The sequence below is a fragment of the Eubalaena glacialis genome, chromosome 1 (genome assembly GCF_028564815.1).
Source record: "Eubalaena glacialis isolate mEubGla1 chromosome 1, mEubGla1.1.hap2.+ XY, whole genome shotgun sequence".
Lineage (NCBI taxonomy): Eukaryota > Metazoa > Chordata > Mammalia > Artiodactyla > Balaenidae > Eubalaena > Eubalaena glacialis.
In genome coordinates, this window is record NC_083716.1 from 48,223,268 (window position 1) to 48,241,892 (window position 18,625).

The 18,625-nt window shown below is 48.8% G+C and overlaps 1 protein-coding gene across 1 annotated transcript in view; it reads right to left on the minus strand.

Moving 5' to 3' along the window:
• CHAT (choline O-acetyltransferase) overlaps positions 1–18,625 on the minus strand; it is a 55,876-nt gene that overhangs the window by 13,772 nt on the left and 23,479 nt on the right. Inside the window, exons 8-9 of the mRNA XM_061190114.1 lie at positions 4,909–5,078; positions 616–716 (exon numbers count right to left, since the gene is read on the minus strand). Of these exons, the coding sequence (XP_061046097.1) occupies positions 616–716; positions 4,909–5,078 (271 nt within the window). The remainder of the gene's footprint in view (positions 1–615; positions 717–4,908; positions 5,079–18,625) is intronic.

The window sequence follows — 18,625 nt, forward strand, 5'->3', positions numbered from 1 at the left end:
CTCGGGGAAAAATGGAACAAGCAAATTGTGTTGTTCTGTTTACGAGGGCAGGTTTGGGTTTTCAGTGATCCTGAAGAGTTCCTAAATCATGGAAGAACTTATAGATTCAGGGAGAAGATCCTAGAAGGAGAGAATGAACAAAATTGTGAATGGAGGAAGGAACCTGGTATGTTTAAGGGACACAGAAGTACTCAGTCTGTCCAGGATGGGAGTTGGAGAGAGAGACCCAGGCCAAGGGAAAGGAAAGAGGTGCCGCTGAGAGACCTCCCCTCTGTGCTGGGTCAACAGCAGGCTTAGCCCTGACTCTGGACAAGCAAGACATCGACCTGGACTTCCCTGGACCAAAGCAGATGTTCCTTTAAAGCTGAGAATTCTTGGCCAAGCCTTTTGCCCTAACTGCCCCTAACCTGCTGCTTAGTCGTCTGCCCCTTCTGTCCATGACCGATAAAGCATATGATGCCTTGTTCAGGTTGGTTTTCAAATTCATCTTTTGCTAAGACACTTTCCAGACTAGCGTGGCCCCCCAGCGGCCGCCCACATTTAGCTTGGCGGCTGCTTGGCAGTCTGGCTTTGCCTCCTCTGGCTGCCCGGGAGGGGCTCTGCTCCCAGACTCACGTGTGCTTGAGCAGATGCTCTGTGCACTGCACCAGGACGATGCCGTCGAATGGGGAGTGTTCGCACACCACGCCACAGGTGCCGTCTCGTCCCACCACAAACTGCAACAGGAAAGAGAAATGAGTGGACCTCTGGGACAGTCAATATTTCAAACCAGCCCCTTGGCCCCAGGTCAGGAACCCCGCATTCTCCCTCTGCCCCCACCTCTCGGGGGAAACTCTCCTCTAGGGACACCAAAGCACATCATTTCCTGAAAAGAACGCTGCATGCAATTGCCATGGCCTGAGAGTATGGGATCCTCAAGACAGCTCTAAACTGTGTGACCTCCTTCCCAGAAATGCCCCAGGCAGTGAAGGTGGAGCCCAAAGCTCCCCGGCTCAAGTAGCCCAGCGATTCCTAAGAGCTCACTCCGAGGCTGTGCACACCCTCCTCAGGTCCTGGGCAAGCTCCTTCGGCTCCTGTTAGCCCTGTTTCCCCTTCACGGTGCACATCAGGGCCACCATCCTGGTCTGCTTTGTGTGATTATGTGTCTGATGGACCCTGTGTGTTTGGCCACCACTGATATTATTCCCAGGATCGCCCCATAGTAGGTGCTTAATAATTTTGTTAAATGAGTAATGAAAGATATCCATTTTGGATGGTGTGCAGATTCCTAGGGAGAAATAAAATATCCCTTGATGGGAGTGAAAGAAAGGTGTACGAAGGATGCCCCATTAACTGCTGCCTGGGCTTCAAGTCAGGGACCCTGATTCCAGTTCTGCGGTTGCCGCCTGCCAGCTGGGAGAGCTTTGACAAGACACTTCAACTCTCTGGCTTCAGTTTGCTCTCATTTAAAATGGATCCAATAAGGCCCAGTTCACCGGATCGATGTGAGGATTAGACAGAAGGCATATGAAAGGCCCACGGGAACTGTGAAGATTACTTATGATTTTTATGACTATACAAAGGCTGGATTTAGTTGACTTGGAAAAGGGACATACTCAGTATGTACAAAAGGACTAGGAGAAAATAGTGAGAAGAATGAAATCTGATTCTTAAAGCATAACCCGAATAAAGTGGGGCTGCCTTGAGGTCCACCTCAGCACAGCATCACACTCAAGAGGTACTAGCCTGTCATCCATAAGCAAACAAACCAACAAGCAAACAAATAAACAAGCTACTGAAATCTTTATGAGACCTTCCAGGGAACTGTGGCACAGCACGCCTCTGAGCTGTCTCACTGTCTCCTCCAGTCTCATAGCTGCCCGAATCTTTTCTCCCATTCTTCAAGCAAACACACTTCCCACAGAGTTTCTCTCAAGAGTCATCCCTTGCAGGCTCTTTTCTCTCTCCCTTTGTGTCCCCTGCCTTTCTGTCCTGAGACTCGCTCTTGAACTTTTCAGTTCACGTTCATGGAGCCTGTCTGGCTTTTCCAGCTCCCCTGATAATCTGTCCTGCCTGCAAAAAGAGCCCAGAAGTGGGCACGATCATCCACGTGAGGCAGGAGGGGAAGGCTGTGCCCACTCACACATTAGTGCTTTTGTGTCCCTGTCGCTAAAAGAAAGGGAGGAAAATGTTACCTTTTAAAAACCACTACCAAGGCTTACTATGTTTCAGGTCCTGTACATCCATTGTATCATTTCAATCCCACAGCTGCTCCATGAAAGATTACAAGCCATTAGCACCACTGGTGGAGGCTAAATAGCCAGCGCAGCAGGGAGAGAACTCAGCAGAAATAGAATCAATATGCAAACCAATAAAAAGGATAACCTGCAGAATGTAGGGGACAGAGAGGGAGAAAAACGAGAGGCGGCCTAGAAATGCTTACCAGTGTGAGTGATGCTAAATCAAAACGTAAAGATGGTTGCGTGCTACTTAATATGGTCACTGTGAAAGTGCGGGGGCTTTACAAATAAGATTAGATTCAGGATCGGCGTGCTGGGGTAAAAGAATGGGGGACGGGAATGAATGGTCCAATCTTCATCCTCATCTGTGTGAGTATTTTTCTCCAGGCCAAAGTGAATGTCTTGTTTCTGGGCTGATGTCATGTGAATGAAAAATATATGAACAGGGACTTCCCTGGTGGCGCAGTGGTTAAGAATCTGCCTGCCGATGTAGGGGACACAGGTTCGAGCCCTGGTCCGGGAAGATCCCACATGCCGCGGAGCAACTAAGCCCATGCGCCACAACTACGGAGCCTGCGCTCTAGAGCCCACGAGCCACAACTACTGATCCCACGTGCCACAACTAGTGAAGCCCGTGCGCCTAGAACCCGTGCTCCGCAACAAGTGACGCCACCGCAATGAGAAGCTCGCGCACCGCAACGAAGAGTAGCCCCTGCTCGCTGAAACTAGAGAAAAGCCCACACACAGCAACAAAGACCCAACACAGCCAAAAATAAAAATAAATTTAAAAAGTATATATATGAATGGTTTTGTTTCATTTTATGACTTTTCTTCTGTGGAGATGCTGGGCTACCCTACTCCTCAGGGATGAAGGGAGGTGTATTGAAATGGCCAGGCCAGGGTGACGGAAATTCAGAAAAGCTGACATCTTCAGGCATCAGACATGATTCTTTTTTTTTTTAAATTGGAGTATAGTTGCTTTACAATATTGTGTTAGTTCCTGCTGTACAGAGAAGTGAATCAGCTACATGTATACCTATAGCCCCTCTTTTTTGGATTTCCTTCCCGTTTAGGTCACCACAGAGCACTGAGTAGAGTTTCCTGTGCTGTACAGTAGGTTCTCATTAGCTATCTGTTTTTTACATAGTAGTGTATATATGTCAATCCCAATCTCCCAATTCATCCCACCCTCCCTTTCCCTCCCTTGGTGTCCATATGTTTGTTCTCTACGTCTGTGTCTCTATTTCTGCTTTGCAGATAGGTCCATCTGTACCATTTTTCTAGATTCCACATATATGCATTAATACACGATATTTGTTTTTTTCTTTCTGACTTACTTCACTTTGTACGACAGTCTCTAGGTCTATCCATGTCTCTACAAATGACCCAATTTCGTTTCTTTTTATGGCTGAGTAATATTCCATTGTATATATCAGCGGTCCCCAACCTTTTTGGGACCGGTTTCGTGGAAGACAATTTTTCCATGGACTGGGGGGAGAGGGGGATGGTTCAGGCGGTAATGGGAGCGATGGGGAGCAGCAGATGAAGCTTTGCTTGCTCCCCCGCCGCTCGCCTCCTGCTGTGCAGCCCGATTCTTTTTTTTTTTTTTTTAATTTATTTATTTGTTTATTTTTGGCGGTGTTCGGTCTTCGTTTCTGCGCGAGGGCTTTCTCTAGTTGTGGCAAGTGGGGGCCACTCTTCATCGCGGTGCGTGGGCCTCTCACTATCGCGGCCTCTCTTGTTGCGGAGCACAGGCTCCAGACGCGCAGGCTCAGTAGTTGTGGCTCACGGGCCCAGTTGCTCCGTGGCATGTGGGACCTTCCCAGACCAGGGCTTGAACCCGTGTCCCCTGCATTGGCAGGCAGATTCTCAACCACTGCGCCACCAGGGAAGCCCAGCCCGATTCTTAACAGGCCACAGCCTAACACCGGTCCATGGCCCGACACCCTAGTATATATGTATCACATCTTCTTTATCCATTCATCTGTTGATGGGCATTTAGGTTGCTTCCATGACCTGGCTATTGTAAATAGTGCTGCAATGAACATTAGGGTGCATGTGTCTTTTTGAATTGTGGTTTTCTCAGGGTATATGCCCAGTAGTGGGATTGCTAGATCATAAGGTAGCTCTATTTTTAGTTTTTTAAGGAACCTCCATACTGTTCTTCATAGTGACTGTATCAATTTGAATTCCCACCAACAGTGCAAGAGGGTTCCCTTTTCTCCACACCCTCTCCAGCATTTATTGTTTGTAGATTTTTTGTTGATGGCCATTCTGACTGGTGTGAGGTGATACCTTGTTGTAGTATTGATTTGCATTTCTCTAATAATTGGTGGTGTTGAGCATCTTTTCATGTGCCTTCTTGCTGAATGTGTTGAGGATTTGTTTGATGGGAGCCCCTGGTATGCCCCCACCTTACAGTGTGTGATGGGAGATGGGGAATGAGCCCCAGGTCTGACCCAGAGGCCCCCTAGGCTGGGCTGCAGGAAGGTTAGGGGGTTGGAGTTGGGTTTGGCCACTTGCTCCTGAGAAGAGTTCTGGCCAGTCCAGGGCCTGACACCAATGGCACATCTCCTCCGCTCCCTCGGCTCCAGATGCAGCCTCCTGGGCAGCAGAGGCCAGCAAGAGAGGCTGCTGGATGTAAGCATGAGGCAGCTCCGGCCACTGGCCCTGCCAGGGGGAGGCTTACCTGCAGGGACTTGTCGTACCAGCGGTTGGCCCCATTCTTGCTGCAGCCTCCGCCGTGGAGGAGCTGGAGTGCCCTGTTGGTGTCGCTGAGCTCCATGCCTCCCGGGGCATCCAAGCACACCAGGCAGATGCAGCGCTCGATCATATCCAGAGAGTCCCTGTTGGTGGAGTCTGCAGGGCAGGCAAGCACGGCCTTACTTAGCACCTGCCCTGCCCCGGGCCTGGGGTCCCCTCTGCAGAGCCCCACATGCCACAGGCGGACACACGTATGGACACCCAGATCTTGAGCCAGGCCTGAGTCCCCCACCACCCAGGGGGTGGGCCGGGAAGTCAGCCTGACTGTCCTGAGCTTCTGTGCTAACCCCAGGGACCAGCTCACCCTCAGGGTCCCTGCAAGAGTCCTGCCCTTCAGCCAGTTCTGCCCCCAGATGTGTGGTCACTGGTCCTGCCTGCCAGGATGAAAAGGGGTGGTGTGGGACCTTCCCCGTAAATGTTAGACCCTCGGGCCAACCTGTGCCAGAGAAGGAGCTCCAATTCCCCCATCCAACGGCACCCTCCACTCACACCTGCGGGCCACATCTGGCACATAAGCAAGTTCATTTGTCCTGAACTATGATTTTCAAACATCAGTTGCCAAAAAATTTTAATTAGTCAATTTCACATGAAAATCGGAAGTAAGGGAGTGAGGGTGTTGCTCTCCCAGGCCCCTCCCACCACCATCACCCCAGCTGTTGTTTCCACGCAGAGGGTAAGTGGAAGGGCCAGGTTGCCCCTTAACCTATATCCAGATGAGATCATTGGGGCAGTTTCAGGCACGTAGAACTCATCTAAAAGTCACTGAGTTGTGCAGGAGACACGTCACCAAGGGAGCCTGACTTCTCCATGGAGGACACTGGGTATGGAGTTCCTCCCGGAATAGAGCTGGGCCGGCCAGATGGGCTGCCCCAGGCAGCTTCCTCCAATAAGCACAGGAAGATTCACAAAGCCTGCCCAGTGGGACCTGACTGTGTGCTGCTGTGTATCCCTTCTCCCAATCAGGAGTCTTTACTGTGGTGACAGTATTCTTTCTCCACCATCCCACACAGGGTGTGTGGGCATCAGGACCCGATGGCGAGGGCTGCACATCACCCAGACCTCCTGACCTCTGAGCTGGATGAGGTGCAGGGTTACACCCTTCCCCCAGCCCCAGTGTGTTCTATGCATGAGAAGATGGAGTGCCTGTTATTTGGAAGCAAAGGGGCATTATGTGGCATATTCCAATATCCATACCCCCTTTAGTCATCGAACACCTGGTTTTTAACTTGGCACAGGGACGAGCAGAACTACAGCTACATTTCCTGGCTTCTCTTACAGCTGGGGGAAATCATGTGTTCAATTCTGCCAACAAAATCTAGAAACACTATATGACAGCTTCCAAGAAACCTCCTTAAATACAACTAGCACATGCTCTTTGCCCTTCTTTCCACCATCCTCCATCCTGCTGCCTGGAACACAGGTGTGATGGCCAGAGCTCTAGCCTCCGTTTTGGGCCAGGAGGCTGTGGGCCACAACCTCGGGGTGAGATGGAAGAATCCTAGCCACCTATCAGCTCTGGAGGGCTCAGTTCTGGTATACGTGAGAGAGAGAGGGAGAGAGAGAGAAATCTCTATTTTTTTTAAGCCATTATTATTTTGGGTTTTCAGTCACATGTGGCCAAATCTAATACTAACTTATACAGTCTGGTTACGCTGGATTCACATCTTCACACTGCAGGAATTAGCTGGAGCTGAGAAGCTGCACCCTTGGTTTGCCCCAGTCCTCTCTCATTTATTTAACCCTCTTGTCCCTGCAGGTATTTAAGTACAAGATCCCTGTCCAGAATGCTATTCTCTGTGTCAGAGAGAAACACCCTGGGGGCTGAAGATCCCTCCAAGAAGGTAGTCGAGCCCCCTCCCAGCTCCCTCCTGTCTCAGCATTGACGCAGACCCTTGGGCAGCCCTGGTCCTGGGTGCTGGCCCTGCTCTTTCCTGCAGTCAGCTCTGTGCCCCTCGATTCTGAGCCTGGACACGCAGCCCTCTGCTTCTGCAGCCACAAGCTCCTCTCCCCTCTCGCCCCTCCCACTAGAACCCCAGGGACTGCTGAATCAGAACTTCTCTTTTCAGAGCCCTCACCCCCACCCCAGCCCCCAGCTCTGGAGGCTTCTTTCCTTCCAGAGCCTGAAGCCAAGAAATAAACCCACTGTGTGTCATAATCATCTGGAATCTGCCTTCCTGAAGTCCAAGGGATGTGTGGGAGCAGGTACGGCTTCCACACCCTCAGGCTCAGGTCTCCCTGCGCTGTTCACCAGCCAGGTCCTGCCCATGGGTTGAGCTAGGCACAGCAGCACCTTCCCCAGTCAGTGGGAGGCTGATTACACAGCTGACGCTGCCAGTGAGGACCACAGCCGGACTCTGCCCATCCTTTCCTCTGTCCAGTTAGGGGCCTGGAACGGCCATCGAGAAAGTCCTGTCTGATCCTCCCTCCTCTTGGCCTCACACCAGGCTCTCTGGGCTGTTTCCCTTCCTGGCATAGGCAGCCTCGAGTGAGGCAATCCCTGAGACCCTCCCCTGGGTCTCCTCAACACCTACTGGGCACACAGATGCTAAGGCCACCTGTGCAGTCCCCACCGTGCCAGGGTGATTTCTCCAGGTTCATGAGAGGGGTCCACAGACGTCCTCGAGTGACAGGAGTCTGCAGTCCCCACTATCCCCTTCCTCTCTCCTCTTGCAAATCCTGGGGGAAGGAGATGTCTCTGAGAGGAGACCTTCTACTCTGGGAACGAGGCTAACCAGCAAGCCAGCCCATCCTCGGCCCTTCCTTCCCCACTTCCTGTCTAGAATATGGACTTGGGGAGCACTGGGAGCTCAGGATCCCTCTTGACTCCTATGGGTCCAGGATGACTCATCACCTTCCACGTGGCCTCTTGGACTTTCCTGCCTCATCTGGTCCACTTCAGGGTTTTGGGCCATGTCCTGGGGACTGAACGGCAAATGAGACACCATTGTGGTGGGGGTGGGCTGGGGGGTGGAGAACTCCCCTCCCCCCTTCCTTAAGTGTGATACAGTCACCACATCACACTCTTCGACCTGAAACAACTTCTACGGCCCACAGGGAAGGATCCAAACTTCTCAACATGGCTCCTGGGCTCCACTGCTCGCATCTGCTGCCCCTCCGGGTTGCCTTCCCTGAATCCCTGCATGGACCTCACAGGAGCCTCCTGTCACTCCAGGTCCCCTGCGCACATTCATCCCCTCACCATCACGCAGGTTGCCCCCTGGATGGGGGCCCTTCTCCTTCTCTCCCTATCAAAGCTCTACTTGTCAAATCCTCCCAAGCTCCCTAACCCTCTCATGGTACCGACCCTGCGCCCGGCATGGGTGGGAGCAGCCCAGAGAGCTCCTGCCCTCCAGGATGCCTCACACCGGGAACAAGCCGGCTCGGCTGCCTGCTCAGGGCAGATGAGGACCCTCTGCTCTCTCCACCAGGCCGGCCTCACACGGAACCTGAGCCCAGTGCTGGACCAGCCACCTCAATAACCGCCACCTCTTACCGCACTGTGCATGATCCTACAGTGCGTGACCCTGTCGCGCCCCAAACCCCTGTCACCGACAGTCCAGCTCCAGGAGCCCTGATCTGGCCCCCTCTTCCCATGCCTTTGAGCTCACAGAGAGCAGGGCCTGGGTCCCCAGCCCAGGTGGGCACAGGAAAGTGTCCATGGCTGGCAATGGACTTGAGTGTGCATGGATAGGTGAGGCTGAGATCTGTGGGCACAGCTCAGAGAGGGAGCTCAGAGGAGCTCAGCCAGCCCCTTGAAAGTCAGGAAACTACTACCTTTGGGGCATGGAGCTTCATGGGATGGAAGGGACAGGGGAGAGATGGAGACAGGAAAGGGATTCCTCACTCTCTGCAAAGCTTCCCACCCTGCCCCTCTCTGCTCCTGTAGGAGTCCCTGCCAATGGCCATGGTGCCTGGCCCTGCACTGTGTGCTATTCTGGGGGTCCTTTGGGATCAGGGTGGCTGGGGACTTCAAAGCACGGGAGGCCTTGGCTAGGCTTGGGTCTGATTCAAATAGGCGGAGAGGAAAGGGGATAACAGTGCTGGAAAAGGCTCTGAGGCTAGGCAGTAGACACCCAGGCTTGTGGGTGGAGCTTGTCAGTGATGCCTAGCCGCTTGGGGAGGGCCTGGGCCTGGGGACCATGGGCAGCCCCGATGTTACACACGTTGGCCCATGTCTCAGTGAGCTCTGAGAGCCCAGGCTTGGTATTTGCCTATGAAACAGCCCCAAGGCCAGTGTGGAGTGGGCAAGCTGCAGCTCCCCAGGAAGCCCACGGCAGGCCTGTCCATCTCGGAGGCTGGGGAGCAGGTCTGATGCAGCCTCTGTGCAGAAGAGTGGGAGTTTGGCACACTCCTTCCCAGCTGGGTGACTTGAGGCTGGCAGCAAAAAGGACAGCTCCCTGGGCATCAGTGCCGCAGCCACCTCCAGGCAGGAGAGAGGGGCCCCTGAGGAGGGGCTGAACTATCACCACTGCGTGCAGGTTGAGCAGGGCCCCGAGCGCAGCACCAGCCAACAGGAACTGGGTCCTAGCTCATTAGACAGAGTGAAATGGGAGCAGGACAGCAGAGCTGGGATGCCAGGTCGCCTTGCAAATGAACTCCCTGCATACAAGCAGCTGATCGGTCAAATGCTGACAAGTTTATCGTGTAAGGCAGAAAATGAACTACACCCAAACTCATCCACTATGACTCTGGCCCAAACGTAATGGAAACATGGGCCAGTGGGCTGGAGGCACACGGCAGGAGCCATTTGTCTTGTGACATCCTCATCGAGCACATGGAGGCTCGCTTAATGTGGTAAATCAATCTTCCTCAAGGAGCCCCTGCTTAATAGGTAGAAGTCGGAGTTGAGTAATAGGAGGAGCTGCCACCCATGCCTGGGGAGTTGACAGCTTCGGCGATGCAGAAATTCCAGAGGCCATGAGGCCTTGGAGGGCCCTGGAGCTTCTGTTAGAGGTTGAAAGCATCCAGACTGTGACTAAGGTGAGCAGAGATAAAATGAACACAGCACCTCTGCCTCTAGAGGGCTGCAGACCCCTCAGGTGCTGCTCCCCAACACACCCACCTGTGCACACGCACACACACAGACAGACACACAGCCCTCTGGGATCTAGTCCCTGGGAATAGATAGTCTGGGAGATGGAGACACTGGGCTCCTTCTCAGACACTTAGAGCTTCTAAATATTTGTCAATCACATCTGAGCATCTTTCCTCCCCAGATAAAGGAATCGTAGCTCCTTTTGGGAGGGAAGTCTGCCATCACACCTCTCAAATTCTTCTCTACTCTATGGCTTATGGGGTGATCTTTATACTCCCAGCCCCTAGAGGCTATGAGGAGGCTGACAAAAGTATGTCCAAGCTATATTCTATCTACAAGAAACTCACATCAAATATAATGATATAGGTTGGGTGAAAGGAAATGGAAAAGGACATATCCAGCAAATATTAATGAAAAGAAAGCAGGAGTGGCTATATTAATATCAGATTAAGTAAACTTCGGAGCAAAGAAAATTACAAGAGATGTTGAGGGATATTACATAAAAAAAAGGGTCAATCTACCAAGAAGACATAGCAATCCTAAATGTGTATCTACCAAACATACCTCAAAATATGTGAAGCAAAAACTAACAGAACTGAAGGAAAAATTGACAAATCCACAAGTGTATTGGAGACTTCAACACCCCTCTCTTGATACTTGACAGAACAGCTACAGAAAGTCAGCAAGGATATAAAAGAACTTAACAACACCATCAATCAACAGGATCTATTGATAGAACACTTCACCCAACAACAGCAGAGTGCACATTCTCTTCAAGTGCCCATGGAATATATATGCCACAGTAGACCATATCCTAGGCCATAAAACACTCTCAACTAATTGAAAAGAACTGAAATCATACAAAATGTGTTCTCTGACCACTGGAATCAAGATGTTTAAAAACAGCAGAAAAATAAACGTTCCAAACATTTGGAAACTAAACAACACTCTTCCAAATAATCCATGGGTCAAAGAGGAAATCTTAAAGGAAATTTTAAAAAAAAATAGAAATAAATGAAAATAAAAATACACCATATCAAAATTTGTGAGACACAGCTAAAGCTTTGTTGAGAGGGAAATGTATAGCACAAATGCTGACATCAGAAAAGAGGAAAAGTCTCAAATGAATAATATAAGCTCTCACCTCAAAAACTTAGGGAAAAAAAGCAAAATAAACCCAAAACAAGGAGGAGGAAAGAAATAACAAAGAGCAGAAATCAATGATATTGAAAACAGCGAAAAAAAAGAAAGAAAATCAATGAAAAGAAAGCTGTTTCTTTTCAAAAATCAATCAAATCTCTAGCAAGACTAACGAAGAAAAACAAAAGAGATGAAAGACACAATATCAGGGATTAAACAGGCACATCACTATGGATCTTGCAGATATCAAAAAGATAACTTTTCAGAAATGCTATGAACAACTCTACAGACATAAATTTGACAACTTAGATGAAATGGACCAATCCCTTAAAAAGTATAAACTACCACAATGCACCAAATATGAAACAAATAATTTGGAGATCCTGTAATTATTAAGGAAATTGAATATGTAAGTTTAAACTTTCCCCTCCCCACCAAAATCTCCAAGCCCAGATGGTTCTAGAGAATTCTACCAAACAGTTAGGGAAGAATTAACTCCAATCTACACAATTTCTTCCAGATAATATAAGAGGTGGGAACACTTCTCAATGTTACCCTGACACCAAAACCAGATAAAACAGTACACCACCACCGCCACCACCCCCAAACACACGAAAAAAACAACCAACTACAAGACAAATAACCCTCATGAATATAGAGACAAAGATAGTTAACGATATATCAGCAAATAGAATTAAGCAACATATAAAAAGAATTATACACTGTGACTAAGTGGGGCTTATTCCAGGGATGCAAACGTGGTTCAATATTTGAAAATCAATTGATGTAATCCACTGTATTAACAGACTACAGAAAAATCACATAATTATATCGATTGATGAAGTGTAAGTGACAAAATTCAACATCTTGTCATGATAAAATCTCAGAAAACTAGGAATAGAAGGGAATTTCCTCAACTTCATAAACAGCATCTACAAAAAAAGCCTATAGCTAACACCATACTTAAGGGTGAAAAGACTGCATGCTTTGCCCCTAAGATGAGGAACAAGAAAGAATACCCATTCTTACCACTGCTATTCAACATAGTACTGGAAGTTCTGGCCAGCACAAAAAGTCAAGAAAAGGGAATAAAAAAGAAACATACAAGAAAGAAAAAACAACTGCCTATTTTCATATGACATGATTTATCTATGTAGAAAATTATAAGGAATCTACAAAAAAAAACCCATGTAGAACTAATAAGTGAGTTAGAAGTTCACAAGCTACAAGATAAACATACAAAAATCAATTGTATTTCTGCATACCAGTGACAAGGCAGGAACACCAAAATTAAAAATACAATGTGATTTAAATCATGCAAAACAAATGAAGTACTCCAGTGTAAATCTAACAAAACCATACAGGACTTGTATACTGAAACTACAAAACACTAACGCAAAAAATCAAAGATCTAAATAAATGGAGAGACATACCGTGTTCACGCATTGGAACACTCAACAGGGTGAAGATGCCAATTCTCCCCAAATTGATATACAAGCTTAACACAGCTCCCATCAAAATCCCAGCACGACTTTTTGTAGATATAGACAAGATTATTCTAAAATCTATGTGAAAAGGCAAAGGAACTAGAATAGCTAAAACAATTTTAAAAAACAATGAAGTTGGAGGAGTCAGTGTATCCAATTTAAAGACTTATCACATAGTTACATAGCCAAGAATGTGTGGTATTGGCAGAGAGATGAACACATAGATCGATGGAAGCGAACAGAAAACCCCAAAATAGACTAACACAAATATGTCCAATTGATTTTGACCAAGGTGCAAAAGTAATTCAGTGGAGGAAGAATGGCCTTTTCAACAAATATTATTGGAGTAATTGGACACTCATAGGCACCCCTCCTCAAAAAAGCTTGGATAAAAATCTCGTATATTAACGCATATGTGTGGAATCTAGAAAAATGGTACAGATGAACTGGTTTGCAAGGCAGAAATAGAGGCACAGATGTAGCGAACAAACGTGTGGACACCAAGGGGGGAAAGCGGGGTGGGGGGGATAAACTGGGAGATTGGGATTGACATATATACACTAATATGTATAAAATAGATAACTAATAAGAACCTGCTGTACAGCACAGGGATCTCTACTTCGCTGTATAGGAGAAACTAACACAGCATTGTAAAACAACTATACCCAAATAAAAAAATATTTTTTTAATCTCGTATCTTATAAAAAAATTAATACAAAATGGATTGTCAACTTAAATGTACAATATTATAAAACTTTTAGAAAAAAATAGGGGAAATTCATCTTTGGGATCTCGGGCTAGGCAAAGAATTCTTAGAGTTGATGCCAGATGTATGATCCATAAAAGGAAAAATTGATAAATTGGATTTCATCAAAACTAAAAACATTTCCTTAGTGAAACACCCTGTTAAGAAGATGAAAAGATAAGCTACATATTGGGAGAAAATATAAAGACACATATCCAATAAAAGGTTAGTAAAGAATATATAAACAATTCTCAGAACTCACAGTAAAAAGAAAACCCCAAAACCCAAAACCCGAACCCCAAACAATCCAATTAGAAAATGAGCAGAAGACATGAAATGATATTTCCCAAAAGATGAGCTACAGAGGGAAATTAGCCATGAAAAGATATTCAACATCATTAGTCATTAGAGAAATGTAAATTACAACTATAGTAAGATCACTACACACCTATCAGAAGGGTAAAAAAAAAAAAAAATAGTGACAATCCCAAATGCTGGTAAGGATGCAGAGAAACTGGATCACTTATACGTTGCTGATGGGAATGTAATATGGTACAGTCACTCTGAAAAACATTTTAGCAGTTTCTTGAAAAATTAAGCATGCAAATATCATATGACCTAGCAATTTCATTCCTGAACATTTTTTTCTGAAATGAAAACTTATGATCACACAAAAACCTATACATATATGTTCATAGTAGCTTTATTTGTAATAGCCAAAAAGTAGAAACAACTCAGATGTCCTTCAATGGTTACATCACTCATTGTGATATATCTATACTGTGAAATGCAGTATGAACTATTCACACATGCAATAACTTGGATGAATCTCCAGAGAATTATACTGAGTGAAAAAGCCAATCTCAGAAGGTTACATACTGCATGACTCCATTTATATGACATTCTTGAAACAACATCATAGAAATGAAGGATAGATTAGTGGTTGCTAGGGGTTAAGGAGGGATGGGGCTGGAAGGGAGGTGGATGTGGCTATAAAGGGAACAGAAGGATCCTTGTGGGGATGGAAATGTTCTGTATCTTGACTGTATCAATGTCAATGTCCTGGTTGTGATATTGTAAGATTTGCAAGATGTTACCATTCGGGGGAAAAATGGTACAGGTGAGTTTATTTCTTACAAGTGCATGTGCAATTATCTCCAAATAAGTTTAATTTAATTTTTTAAAAAAAGTCAGGAGCCAAGAATTTCTTTCCTCTGGGTTCTAGCCACCTTTCCCACAAAGGCAGATTTAAAGAGCTATCATACTTCCAGAATATAGAGGAGGGGTGGTGAGTGGAGAAGGTCAGGAGATACAAAAAACCCCAAAACCTCTTAGCTGCCTTGTAACCAAATATCATAGTGCTGCTCATGAAATGGACGGTGAGGGCCAGAGAGATGGCACCCAGCGAGAAATGAAAGAGGACAGGTGTCTGGAATGTGTGCACACAGAGCATGTGGTATGTGGGGAGCCTGGGGGAGGCAAAAGAGCACCCCAGAGTCAATAAGGGTTAGGGCTCCACACAAGGTCTATAGGCCATTCAGTCTGAGGCCATGGGCCACTGTCACTGACTGAAAGGGCAGTGCCCATCAACAGGTGTCCATTTTCAGTTCACCGGATTTTTCCAGAGAGGTTGTGGGCTTGGGCAAAACATCCCCAGAGTGTTTTCCCCAATCTAATAAGAGTCATCCCTTAGCGATCACCCTCTGTGTGCCGGGCACCAGGCCACCAGCTTTGCATCCCCTTGGTCCTATCCACGGGTGGGGCTGCTATTTCCACATCCTGGCCTAGGAAGCCAGGCTCCAGGGTACAGCAGTGAGGCACAGGTCAAGCCCAGGCCTGTTGCCTTGGACCACATGCCTCTCCCTGCCTGGATGCTCTCATCCATAAAAGCCTTCATGCTTCCACTGTGGGAGGGAGGGGTTGGCCCCAAGAAACAGCATTCAGCCTCAAGAGACCAGGAGGTATTTCTGGGCCAGTTAAATCAGACATGCTGTTATTGCTAATGTGCAATTGTTTTTCAAATCAGCAGACTTGCCTATCTCTGGATGACAATATTTAAAGAGCAAAATGTCCCATCCCGAGGGGTTCTTGTAAACCATGACCAAGGAGGCCTTCTGCAGACACAGCTACCTTCTGTCAGTTCCCTCCTTGAAAGCAGTGGCTCAGCTCTAATTGGTTGCTGGGGATAAATATTTACGGGACTGTGTAAACGGAGGCATATGCCTCCGAAGTCTGCTCGCAGGTTCTCCACGGCAGCACCCATGCAAGCCAGCGGGCTGCGGTGGGTGAGTGGGGTGGAGGTGTCTCCGAGCTGGCTATCCTTTTCCTACAAATTGACAAGCGCTGTAGTCTTCCAGACTCAGGGCGGGATGTCTAATTAAATTTCCAGACCAGGATAACGGTGTTGGCTCCTCCTGGGTTCGGGAAGGCCATAGCTTCGCGTTGGGCGGGGAGGGAGGTCCTGAGAGGATGTGCACGGCCCTCCTGAGGCCTGAATCCCACCCCTGCCCACCAGGCCCCACAGATCTCAGGCTGGGGAGACAGATGTTCCCTATTCAGTCCTGGCTCCACTGCCCACCACCTGTAAGGGTGGGGACTCCCTCAAACTGTGGGAGACACAGCCTCCTCTGCTCTGTGGGGATGAAATTCTCACCTCACAGGCTATTATGAAGACTGATGGCAACAAGGGACAGAAAGCGCCCAGGACAGGGCCCAGCACCAAGGGGAACCTCCATGCACAGTAGCCACTGATATCTGAATAAGTGGGTCCCAACCTGGGCTACACCTGAGGGTGCTTTAAGAATACAAATCCCTTGGCCTCGCTCCAGTCCCACTGGCAAATCACCAGCACCCAGGAATCTGGGTTTTTTGGGTTTTTTTTAGGAGCTCTCTAGATGATCCTGATATTGTCAGCTAGACCCAGTCCTACCGACCTCAACCCACGTGGGTTTACCTCTAGTCCCACTTGACACAGGAAGCCCTCCTGGGCTATGACATGCAGAGGGGTGAGGCCTCCAAACTCCCGCAGGACTCCTGATGGAGACCCTCCTTTGGTTTTCTCTCGTCCACTCTTGCCCTAACGATTCTGCTTATTCTGGTCTCCCCAGCAAGATGGCAGGCCTCAGGGGCAGTAATGGTCCCAGCAGGTCTTGTAGCCCTTGGCCTCCCCGGAGGGCACTCCATGTGGGCTGTGCCCCACTGGCAGTTACTGGACCTCCATGAGCTCCACCCTCTTGATGTCATGGCAGAGGGTCAGGGGCTGGGCAGCCTGTGGGTTCACCGAGGTAGCCATCCTGGTTGGGGGATCAAGGGACCATCTCTGGAAAGAGAGTGGATTGATGAAATCAACTGCCCCTCTGGGTCTCAGCTGACCCTGTGAGAATTCAGGGGTGGATTTTGTCTGAGTTCAGGCTCCTTGGTCCAGGCCTCCATCAGGACAAGCGGAGCTCAGCATGGCTAAAGCCTCCTGCTGGACAGTGCCAGCCTGGGCCCAGTGCCCATGGACTGGGGCTCTGCCTGGGTCCCAGGAAGGGAGGCGGAGCCCTTGGGACTTCAGCTGAGATACCCCGGAAAGCTCAACCCATTTCACAGAATTAACTGTGGTTTTACTGTGAGCCAGAAAGACCCCCAAGCCTCACAACCACAGCCAGCAGCTGCTCCTGGAACCAGGAGAGAGGCTTCCCCGAGGTTAGGGCTTTGGGAGCAACATTTGCAACAATGACCACCATCCCTGGGTCTTTCCCTGGCACTCTCATCCCCTGCTGTTCCAGTGTCCCCTGCGTGGACACAGCCCTCCCCCCTCCCCCTCTCCTCCTTCCTGGACTCTTCGCGGTGACTGACTGGCTATTCCCTTGTGTTGTTAACCTCTCCTGAAAGTGTCCTTTTCACCTTCTGCCTCAACTGGAGGGTGGCCCCCCTGAGGGCCCACTTCCCTGAACCCCCTCCTAAGAGACTGCTGTGTCCCCTCACACTCACCAGGGGGCCAGATTGGTAGGGGGCTTCCCCTTCTCTGTTCCTGCTCCTAAATGACTCCTCCTCCTCCCTTTCCCTTTGGAGTTGCAGCTGTTAGGCTTTCATCCCTCCCATCACATCCTCCTCCTTGCTGCTGGGCTCCACTGACTTCTTCACAGTGCCCGGCCATGATGACCTGGGCTCCTGGCTCACCTTCTTCCTCCCCATCACCACTCTGGCCATCCTTCCGGTAGCTTGGACGTCCCCGTGTGTGTGACCTGGCTGGCATACTCCTCTCTCAGCCCCTCGACCTCTCACTTTTGACAGTCTAACCTCTGTACCCACTCCCACCATCACATCTGGGGATGTACCTCTATCAGGAACCAACCCCCTCTGAAGCCTAGTTCAAGCGTGCTGCACCCTGACCACACTCTTGACTCCTGCTTCGCACTCTCTTACCTCCCACTGCAACACGTCTCACCTCACTGACACCCCCAAAACCCTTGGGCCCCACTGCTTATTTCAACTCTCTATCACCCACCCCTGTCTTTCACTTCCCTCCTGTGATGGGCTGAACTATGTCCCCCCAAAATTCCCAAGTTGAAGTCCTAACCCCCTGTACCTCAGAATGGGACCATATTTGGAGATGGGGATCTTTACAGAGGTAATTAAATTAAAATGAGGTCACTGGGGTGGGGCCCTAATCCAACATGACTGGTGTCCTTATAAGAAGAGGAGATGAGAACACAGACATCCACACACACAGAGGGAAGACGATGTGAAGACACAGGGAGAAGACGGCCATCCATGAGCCAAGGAGAGAGGCCTCAGAAGAAACCAACTCTGTTGACACCTTGATCTTGGACTTCTAGCCTCCAGAAGTGGGGGAAGATAAATGGCTGTTGTCTAAGCCCCCCAGTTGTCGTACATTGTTATGGCAGCCTGAGCAGACTAACAAATCTCCTTACTCAGTTCAGATTCCAACATTATAGTCATTCCCCTGCCACACCTGCCCCCGACTCCCACCGTTATGCTCACCAACCTTGGCTGAACCCAGCAACCCACCTTCTCCTTGCCTGAACCTCAGGACCTGAACGCTATGGGTGGGGGGGAAATGCAAAGCAATGCTAATTAATTTCTTCTGAAATGTATGACCCCAAGCCCTCAAATATGAGCTCGACACAGTCCATGAATCTTAGTAAGTTTCCTGAGTAGGCTGTCTTTCCCACTTTGCAAGAGGCTATTTCATGTATTCTCTTCTGCCTCCAGCGTCCCACCCTCGCCT